Raw genomic sequence first — 10,389 nt, 5'->3', positions numbered from 1 at the left:
ACAATGTCTGGAGAGCCACAGATTCTCCATCCCTGCCTTGGAAAATACCAGAATACAAAATTCAAGGAGAACTTGGGTTGTTGTTTTTTTAATTAAGCTTCCAGGACAGGTGTAAGATTTTCTGTTTCTGTTGTCCTTAACCCCATTATTCTGAGAGCAGCACCAATGAAATAAATGGGAGCTGGAGGCAAAGCAAAGTCCTACTTTCAGATGAGAGACAGACCTTTATTATGGGAGTCCATTCCTAAAAACACAGGGAAGCATATGGAGCCTTTGAAAGCGTTTGGGGGATCATCTTCCACCCCAACAGCAGTTAAGGCTGCAGCCCTCTCGAGAGGAAGAGGAGCTCAGCTGCTGCTTCTTGACATCATCCACCCCGGACACCGCTGGGCTCAGTCCGGCGCCAAACAGAAGGAGCTGGATTGGTTTCTTGGGCATCTTCAGGGGTGCGATGCTGGATAGTCTCACCTGGGAAGCCGTCGTGGGGATTTCCTCAGGGCACCGGGTCCAGCTTGTGTCCTCTGGAACCCAGCTGTAAATCGTATTATAGGAGCGGGTTTCGTCCTTGCCCGCCAACAGGTAGATCTTACCTTGCCATTCCACCGCGCAAGAAAAAGCCAAGGCTATCGGTAGCTCTGGGACAGGGACTTCCCAGCTCACCCTGCCATTCTCAAAGAGGTAAAAGCTCCCTTTGGTGCAGCTGGGGAGCTCCTCAGTGGCCATGGCGCTCTGGACCAGAAAATTGCCCCTTTCCTCGGTGTACCCACCGAAAACATATATCCCGTTACTGACTGAGACAGCCGCTGCACCGTAGCAGGCAAAGTCCATGGGCACCTCATTCCACCAGTCGGCATTTGTGTCGTAGATCAGAAGCCCCTTGTAGCTCCTGGAGGCTTTCCCCCCTACAAGGTAAAGCTTATTCCTGAGCACAGTTGAAGCTGGGTACATCACGGCAAGGGGCAGGCTGGAGATTGGGGCCCAGGCATTCTGCTCAACGCTGAAGGCCTCTGCGGAAGAGAGAGGGCCAGTATCGCTGCAGCCTCCGACAGCATACAGCTTTTTGTCACAGGCCAGAAAGGGGTGGAGGGCCCTGGCTGTGAACATGGATGGGAGTTGTGTCCATTGGCTGGTCAAGGAATCGTACTGATGCAGAGTGTCAACAAAAGAGCAGTCGGCCTTCTGACCTCCAGACAAGTAAAGCTTGCAGCCCATGGAGGCACATCCAGAGTAGCTCAGGTACTTCAGCGGTGGCAACGTCTCCCACTTCTCTGCGTTTGGGTCGAAACAGTACAGGTAGGATTCTGGGTCATCTCCATCCTGGGTCCTGCTCTCGTCGACCTTCAGGCAAGCAAGGCAGTCGTCGTACATGCCCTTCCTGAGCCCGCCACTCGCTTGGAGCCTCCCTGCCCCGTCCAGCTCCTTCCACTTCAGACGCACGTGCCTGTAGTACTCTGCGGTGTCCGCCTGGACATCGACGAGCTCTTCGTGGGTGAGCAGCGAAAAGCGGACATGTCCTAGGAGCTCCTTGTACAGCGGGAGGCGCACGGAGGCCGCAGACTCCACCCAGTTGCGCACAGCCTGGTAGACGATCAGCTCAGAGGGCACTTCCAGGTCGTCTGAGGAGATGAGGCTGATTAAAGCTTTGGGTTCCAGGTTCAGGAAGGCTTCCTGCTTAGAGAGGGGCACAAAGTGTTGCTTGATGTAGCACGAGGCTGCGTCAAGCAAAGGCTGGTGGTTGTGCTGATGAGCCAGGCTGTAAAGGGTGAGGCAGTTGTTCATGGAGATGTTCATCTCGAGAAACCTGGCAGGGAAACAAAAGAGATGCCATCAGTTTTAGAGGCCAATGCCTTCTCCCATTGAAATGTTTGGATGAAATATTGCTCTAGGAATTACGTATCTCCCATGTTGATATCCCACCCCCCTTCTCTCAACAGAAACATTGAGCAGTTAACAGAGGGGTGCCTCCCCTCCCTGATGCTGTAGACTACAGTTTCCATTATCCTTCCTATCTTGGCTGGGACTGGTGGGAATTGTAGTCTAAAACATCTGGACAGACCATGTTGGCTACCCCCGGGCTACCAATATCAATAAAAAATATTTCTATCAACATCATAATGATATGCACAGAGTAGCAGTGTCAACAAAAAGGATGATTACATTCCAAAGAAACTTCATGCCTAAATGAGGCCAATAAAGGGGAAAGCCATTTGGGAAAGAGTTCCTTAACTGTGGGGTGCCGTCACCAAAAAGGCCCTGCGATCTATATTGGTGGTTCCCAAACTTGTTTTCTCATGGACCACTTGTCTTGGCAGGCCACTTAATATCCCCCCCCCCCCCACGGTTGTTGTAGCAATTGTAATACACTGTGCTAGACACTGTGCGGTTTTTAACTGTATTTTTACACTGGGTCATTAATCATCTGCGGACCACAGTTTGGGAACCCCTGATCTATTCAATATTTATGTATAGGTTTTTAAAGGGAATGATAAGAATATTCTCTGACTAATGTTTGGGTTGTTTGGATTCTCTAAGACTTCTCATTGGTTTTTCATATGACTAACCCATCCACTCTGTGAATTGCTTTTCTTGCACTTGATGTAGAAGCTGCAGTTAGTGCACAAAGCTGTGGCAGGTGTTCAGAGTGCAAAGTTGTGCTCCGTCCCACGGGCACCTGGTTGGCCAATGTGCAAACAGGATGCTGCACTAGATGGGCCTTTGGCCTGATCCACCAGGTGTCCTCTTACACCCATATGTTCTTTGGTGTTCAGTTTGCTATGCTTGGGAATGTGACAGTCTTGCAATGTGTGCAAAAGTTTTAAAATGGAATGGGGCGACTTCCTTGCTGTCAGGGGCTGGTCCGGATTGGAAGATTGGGAAATGCAATCACAGGGAGATCAGCTCCTAACAGAAGAGGAGGGGGAATATCCCCCTCCCTGCTTCCAGCATTTCCAGAAGCAGAGAGACAGACAGACACAGAAGCCGCACAGTTGAGAGAGGAGCTACCCAGTTATGAGATAGTAGCTAAGCAACCAGAAGGGAGGGAGCAGCTGGGCGATACATCAATTGGGAGTGGGGGGGAACCCCCTCCCTCCCCCCAAACTCAGAGGTCCGAGCATGTCAGAGAACAAAGGAGACACGGGCGGGGGGAGGGACTTCCTGCTGGTGTGCTTCTTGCTGCAGAAGTGGGGAGGAGTCAGAGTAGGCAAATGATATCCTTACGGAGGTTTGCCTGTTTGTGCTTGCAACATAATGCTGTAATAGAAGGACTACAGATCTACCAAATGCTTGCTAATTCTAATCAGTGAGAAGGGAGAAGTGAACTCCTATACTTCTTTGTATCCTGTCTTAGTTTCATGATGTTAGCCACCCTGAGCCCGGCTCCGGGCAGGGAGGGCAGGGTACAAATAAAAATTTATTATTATTACTTGACACTTGCATTACCTTCCTTTTTTCCCCCTTTCTTTTTTTTATTTATACAACAAGAAAAACAAACAAACAAAAAACACAAATACCAAATTATGCACAAATTACAAAAATAACCATAGACACATAATATTCTTAGCAAACAATAAAACATCTATTGGTCTTAACACTAAAGACCCAACCTCCCGTCTATTCCATACTTCAAATTCATATTACTTATTGCCAATACACATTTTTTTTTATAATTAAACTTATTCTCATTAAATCTAATTTCTTATATCTACCCTACAACCTCTACTGAAGTTCCTTGAATGCTGCAACAGAATTTAAACTACTATATTTATTTTTCAGATATTCTTTGAAAACCTCCCATTTAGAAACAAATTCCTGTTTTTATTTATTCTTTATTTTTTTCTGATAAACCATCTAATTCAGCATATTCTGTCAGCTTTTGGATCCAATCTTGAATAGAGGGGATTTCATTACTCTTCCATTTTGCTGCGATCAAAACTCTTGCAGCATTACCTTCCAGCTGTCTCTTTCAGTGGAAGGATCTGGAGCTTGCTAGCTGCAGTAAAGAGGTCCTGGGCAGTTTCTGCAGTGAGAGACACCTCTTCCGTGTAGAGATAGTCCAGCAGGCAATGGAGTGTGGAAGCAGTGATGTCCTCAAGCTGGATCTCGCCGTTGTGTGACTCAGAATGGACAAACATCTCTCTGAAATAAGGACTGACTGACGCCAACAGCATCCTGCATATGGAAAGAAGAAACGTGCACATAATTTATTAGCTATATTTATTGGACAGGGACCCCCCCCCCCAATATTATTGCCTTCTAGGCATTGTGCAGGAAAAGAGTAAAGCCAAGTAAAATCACAAAAACCAGAACAAGCTTCAAAATGCAGTTTTAAAACACCAGAGGGTAAGCTGCATTACAAACAGCAAAAGTAGAGAATTTAGAATTTAATAGAAACACTTAAAAAGCCTGGAAGAATGAAAATGGTTGAGGGTTTTTTGGTCTGGCACCAGAAATACATTAAATTAGTTGCCAGGTGGGCCTGTCAGGGGAGAGCATTCTATACATGTGGAGCCACTACTGAGAAGGCCATGAATAATGAAAGAGAACAAGAAGATTCTCTGACTAATGTTCTTTTTCTTTTTTGGCCATGGAAAAAAGACGGGGTTCCCAAACTTGGATCTCCAGCTATTTCTGGACTACAATTCCCATGATCCCTGAGCACTGGTCCTACTAACTAGGGAGGATGGGAGTTGTAGTCCAAAAACAGCTGGAGACCCAAGTTTGGGGAACCCTGCTCTAAGACCTCTCAGTGCGCTTTCATTTGACCGAGTAAGTGTATGGCTCAAGTCCTAGAACTTCCACAGGACCACATGGGACCCAGAAGCCATTTAGACCCACCTGCTGAAATGTTCCTCCTACATAAAGCAACATTGTCCCCTGTCATGGTGGGAAATAGGCCATGATCAAAACAAGCTTTGTTTTGTCTGCAAGGGGTTACCACTGCCTGCAATGGTACAGACTCACCTGTGGCAAGGAAAGCTCTTTCCTTCCACGCCCAAGGTGACATCGCATAGCTGCTGGGTCTGGTATAGCTGTTTCAAGCCTTAAAAAGAAGAAAGGAAATGAAGCTGTTGCTACTCTTTCTTTCTCCACACAACAGTGAGATTTTGGGGAAATTGAATTATAGAACCAGAAGTAACCCTGAAGCTCATCTGTCTAACCCTGAAGCTCAGCGGTCCAGTATGTCTGAAGGAGTGTCTCCACCCCCATCATTCTACCCATACACTGAGTTCCAGCGCCGAGGGCCTTCTGGCGGTTCCCTCACTGCGAGAAGCCAAGTTACAGGGAACCAGGCAGAGGGCCTTCTTGCTAGTGGCACCCGCCCTGTGGAACGCCCTCCCACCAGATGTCAAAGAGATCAACAACTTCCAGACGTTTAGAAGACATCTGAAGGCAGCCCTGTTTAGGGAAGCTTTTAATTTTGTTGGAAGCCACCCAGAGTGTCTGGGGAAGCCCAGCCAGATGGGCGGGGTGTGTGTATATATATATATATATATATATATATATATATATATATATATTAAGCACAGGCTCTGTAATGTAGAATGCAGCAACAGCCTCCCTGACAAGTAGTGTATAGCTCGGCTTAGATACTATTTCTGGAGAGCCCACCACCTCCCAAAGCAGTCTGTTTCACTTCTGAGCATTAGGCTGTTTCTCATAAACGGTAGCTTGGGAATCTTTGCTTCCCTGCAATTTCCACCCATTGGTTCTAAGTTCTCTGGAGCAACAGAGAATACGTCTGCTCCAACGTTTGCAAAGACAGTCTTTCAGATATCTGAAGGCAACTGTCATGTCCACCTTCTAACCTTCTCTTCTCTGGGCTTACCACACCCAACTCTTCCTTTTTAAAAAATCCTTTATTACTTTATTCACATAATATACATTCTTTACAACAGGCAACTCCAAAATAAAATCATATGTAACAAAACCATAAGTCTCATGTTTTCATTTACACTGATCTCCTCTCTGATATCCTTACTTGATATTTCTTGCTGCTTTCTGCTTTCCTTATAGAATCTTTATGAAGATTTAAATCTCTTAAACCCTATACCAATCTTTAACAGTTTCGATTAATCTCTTCACTTCCCTCCCCCACAGCCCAGTACTTCCCTCCACCCATTTTTTTGGGGTGGTGATGGTGGTGAAATCATTTTTATTTGATTTTACAAATTTTGTTGTTGTTTAGTCGTGTCCAACTCTTCGTGACCCCATGGACCAGAGCACGCCAGGCACTCCTGTCTTCCACTGCCTCCCGCAGTTTGATTTTACAAATATAAATTTATAACAAAACCAAATACATATCCATATAGAGAGATTTCTTTGGATCTCAAGACTTCCCCCCATCTGATCCATGGGTCCTACTGTCAACATTTTCAACTGCGTATTATTTCATAATCTACATTTTAAATCTATCCACATTGTACATAGCATTTGTTACATTACAAGTGAGATTAAAATCCTTCCGATTTTTCATCTGTTTACAGTTGTCTCTTAAATAAATTGTAAATTCTCCCCATTCTTTCTTGAGGTTTTTTGTCTTCTTGGTCCCTGAGCTTTCCGGTCAGTTTTGCCATTTTGGTGTAGTCTTGATTTGATTTGCCATTCCTCTCTTCTTTCCACACCCAACTCATCCCTGCAGGACTTGGTTCCCACCACCCAGGAGTGAGCCATCCCATTTCCCACCACTCGGGAGATCATGAGACTTACCCTGACATAAATAGGCTTCATGAGACGGAAGAGGTTTTTCTATGCCATCCTCTTCGTCGCTATCCCTCAGGGAATCCATTATCTCAGCCTCTAAAAAGGGCTCAGGAATCACTCGGCAGCTTCATCACATTCACCTATCTGGAAATAGAAAAAGACTATAGAACTCGTGGGTTAAACCACAGAGCCTAGGGCTTGCCGATCAGAAGGTCGGCGGTTCGAATCCCCATGACGGGGTGAGCTCCCGTTGTTCGGTCCCTGCTCCTGCCAACCTAGCAGTTCAAAAGCACGTCAAAGTGCAAGTAGATAAATAGGTACCACTCTGGCGGGAAGGTAATAGGCGTTTCCGTGCGCTGCTCTGGTTTGCCAGAAGCGGCTTGGTCATGCTGGCCACATGACCCGGAAGCTGTACACCGGCTCCCTCGGCCAATAAAGCGAGATGAGCGCCACAACCCCAGAGTCAGTCACGACTGGACCTAATGGTCAGGAGTCCCTTTACCTTTACCTACAGAGCTCGAACAGCCTTTCCCACTAACTCAGCCTTGTGTGGTGTAGTGGTTAAAGTGTCAGACTAGGACCTGGGAGACCAGGGTTCAAATTCTCACTCGGCCATGAAGTTCACTGGATGACCTTGGGCCAGTCACTGCCTTTCAGCTTAACCTACCTCACAGGGTTGTTGTGGGAAATTCAGCGAGAAGAACCATGCACACCACCTTAAGTTCCTTGGAGTAAAGGTGGCATATACCGTATTTTTCGCTCCATAAGATGCACTTTTTTCTCTCCTAAAAAGTAAGGGAAAATGTGTGTGCGTCTTATGGAGCGAATGGCGCTGTGCAGCTCTCCCTCTCTGTGCAGCACCTCTTCAGCTAAGCAGGAGGAAAAACGGAAGGGGCTCCGTTTCTCCTCCTGCTTCTCTAGAGAGGCTCTGCGCAGAGAGGGCCACCTTAACCTCACTGGGTTATTGTGAGGTTGTTGTGTGATAGCCCTTGTTTAGTCCCCTGAGCAACTTGACAAACAGTCAGGAGAACATTATTCTTGTTTTCCCTCTTCAGTCAGTCTTGGATTCCATCACTGCCCAAACCATGTGCCTCTGTCTCTCCAAACGGCCAGATGATCCCATTCCCCCCCCCCCCGTGCTTCCTGTGAGAGAATGAAATCCAAGCACTAATGCCTGTTAAAATGCTTCTCCTGTTCACTTGCAAAATCAAGCTTTTGAAAAGAGGCTCTACAGAAATAAAAGATTCAGAATATTTTTTTTCTTGCTTTCCTCCTCTAAAAACTAGGTGCGTCTTATGGTTGGGTGCGTCTTACAGAGTGAAAAATACAGTCAATGCAATAAAAAATAAAATAAATAATTCCCCAACCTGGCACATTCTAAATGTTTTTGATTACAATCTAGTTTTAGCCTTGGCCAGCATAATAATAATAATAATAATAATAATAATAATAATAATAATAATTTATTATTTGTACCCCGCCCATCTGGCTGGGTTTCCCCAGCCACTCTGGGCGGCTTCCAACAAAGATGAAAAATACACTAAAATGTCCCATATTAAAAACTTCCCTGAACAGGGCTGCCTTCAGATGTCTTCTGAATGTCAGGTAGTTGTTTATCTCTTTGACATCTGATGGGAGGGCGTTCCACAGGGCGGGTGCCACTACCGAGAAGGCCCTCTGCCTGGTTCCCTATAACTTGGCCTCTCGCAGTGAGGGAACCGCCAGAAGCCCCTCGGAGCTGGACCTCAGCATGACAAATGGTCTGGGATGATGGGGTTGCCCAAAACATCTAGAGGGAACCCGATTAGGGAAGGCTCTCCTAATCCAAGTTCTTGAAATCCCAGGCTAGGAAATTTTTTCTCAGTTCCACATCCTGCCTCTTAGAGTGTGGTGCTGATAATGCCAAGGTTGCAGGTTTGATCCCCGTACGGGACAGCTGCTTATTCCTGCATTGAAGTATGTTGGACAAGTTTTGCATCAAATGGGGTAACCGATTTGGGTGCCCAAAAATCATACTGCCACTAAATATAGAATTTGTTTTGTCAGCTACAACCTGTGATCAACCTATTTCCAAAGGGAAAGGGAGAATTATGGCTATCGTCTAGGATTCAGCTTCCAATTCCTGTCCAAGAGTTTCCAGGAGCTTCTGATCTGGAATTTCTCACAGATGTTAGGTTTACTTTTTACTTTTTTTTTTTTTGACATTAAAAAAAATTTAAGGACACTTTTTAATTTAATTGCTAACATGCAAACATATTACTTGCAGATTTGAACATATGTGTTTCAGACCCCAGCATTGCAAAGGGATTGGGTTCTCATGATATCACAATACATTTTCTCATAAAAATATCTCCCGCCATGTGACCACCTGATACAGTAAACTTTCATGTTTCCTGCCTCTAAGAATGGAGATCCCAAGATTACCCCAAGACATTTTGCTGCCTCTGGTGAAGGACAAAATCGTGCCCCACTTCCTAGTCCACCTACAAAAGATGGCCAAAGTGTCTGTTGACCCATTGTTCAACACTGCTGACAAGACAGCATCATCCACTGTATAATAATAATAATAATAATAATAATAATAATAATAATAATAATTTATTTATTTATACCCCGCCCATCTGGCTGGGTTTCCCCAGCCACTCTGGGTGGCTTTCAACAAAATATTAAAATACAATAGTCTGTTAAACATTGAAAGCTTCCCTAAACAGGGCTGCCTTCAGATGTCTTCTAAAAGTCTGGTAGTTGTTTTTCTCTTTGACATCTGGTGGGAGGGCGCTCCACAGGGCGGGTGCCACTACCAAGAAGGCCCTCTGCCTGGTTCCCTGTAACCTCACTTCTCACAGTGAGGGAACTGCCAGAAGGCCCCCGGAGCTGGACCTCAGTGTCTGGGCTGGATGATGGGGGTGGAGACCCTCCTTCAGGTATACTGGACCAAGGCCATTTAAGGCTTTAAAGGTCAGCACCAACACTTTGAATTGTGCTCGGAAACGTACTGGGAGCCAGTGTAGGTCTTTCAAGACCAGTGTTATGTGGTCTCGGTGGCTGCTCTCAGTCAGAGGTTAGCTTTGGGGTCACATTAGCAGGCTGTGTGGGACGCACAGGTCTGTTCTCCAACGCTTCACAGATGCTGCACTCTACCCAATGGTAGGGCTGGACCTCAGTGTGTCCGTATGTGTATGTGACCATAACTACTAACCTGTGTTGCAGAGACAAGGCCTCAATTTTTTTTTTTCTAGGCTTGCATAGCAGGGGAAGCAAAGGAAGAATGATAATGGCCGCCTCCCCTCTATGTTCCAACAGCTCCAACTGCCAGTGGATAGCTCTTAAGGGGGCAGGCACCTCAGGTACACAATGTGCTTTAAACATGTAGTGTGCACACGGTAAGGATGGCTTTTGTCATTCCAGGACTATCCCTGGAAAACTGGGACACTTGGAGAGTATGGAGCTTTAACCGTTGTTGCTGATTTGGTGGTGTAGAGCAGATATACAGTGCTATAGAAGACAACCTTAATGTCTTTCTTAATGCTCTCTCTCTCTCTCTCTTCTGGAATCTAGACACATATAAAAAATGTTGTGAAAATTCTTTTTTTTAAAAAAGTTTTGAACAATGTATCACATTTGCCATAGCTCACCATTGCCATCTAGTGTTACATTTCTATAATGCACTTTACAACACAAAACGGT

General features: G+C 45.7%; 1 protein-coding gene across 2 annotated transcripts; it reads right to left on the bottom strand.

The window, feature by feature from the left end:
• Positions 1–201: 201 nt before the first annotated feature.
• On the bottom strand, positions 202–10,015 carry LOC310682134 (kelch-like protein 26). 2 transcript variants are annotated; one of them, XM_083450565.1, is made up of 5 exons: positions 9,902–10,015; positions 6,709–6,846; positions 4,963–5,041; positions 3,949–4,170; positions 202–1,801 (listed from the first exon to the last, which is right to left on the bottom strand). In XM_083450565.1, the coding sequence occupies exons 2-5, from the start codon at positions 6,785–6,787 to the stop codon at positions 292–294; spliced, it is 1,890 nt and encodes a 629-aa protein (XP_083306691.1). In that variant the 5' UTR covers positions 6,788–6,846; positions 9,902–10,015; the 3' UTR covers positions 202–291. The 2 variants fall into 2 exon arrangements, with proteins under 2 accessions (XP_083306691.1, XP_083306692.1); XM_083450566.1 differs by lacking the exon at positions 4,963–5,041.
• Positions 10,016–10,389: the final 374 nt, after the last annotated feature.

The sequence above is a fragment of the Podarcis tiliguerta genome, assembly GCF_965153285.1.
Source record: "Podarcis tiliguerta genome assembly, chromosome: 7".
In the NCBI taxonomy this organism is placed as follows: Eukaryota; Metazoa; Chordata; class Lepidosauria; order Squamata; family Lacertidae; genus Podarcis; species Podarcis tiliguerta.
This window is presented reverse-complemented; position numbering and strand designations above follow the sequence as displayed.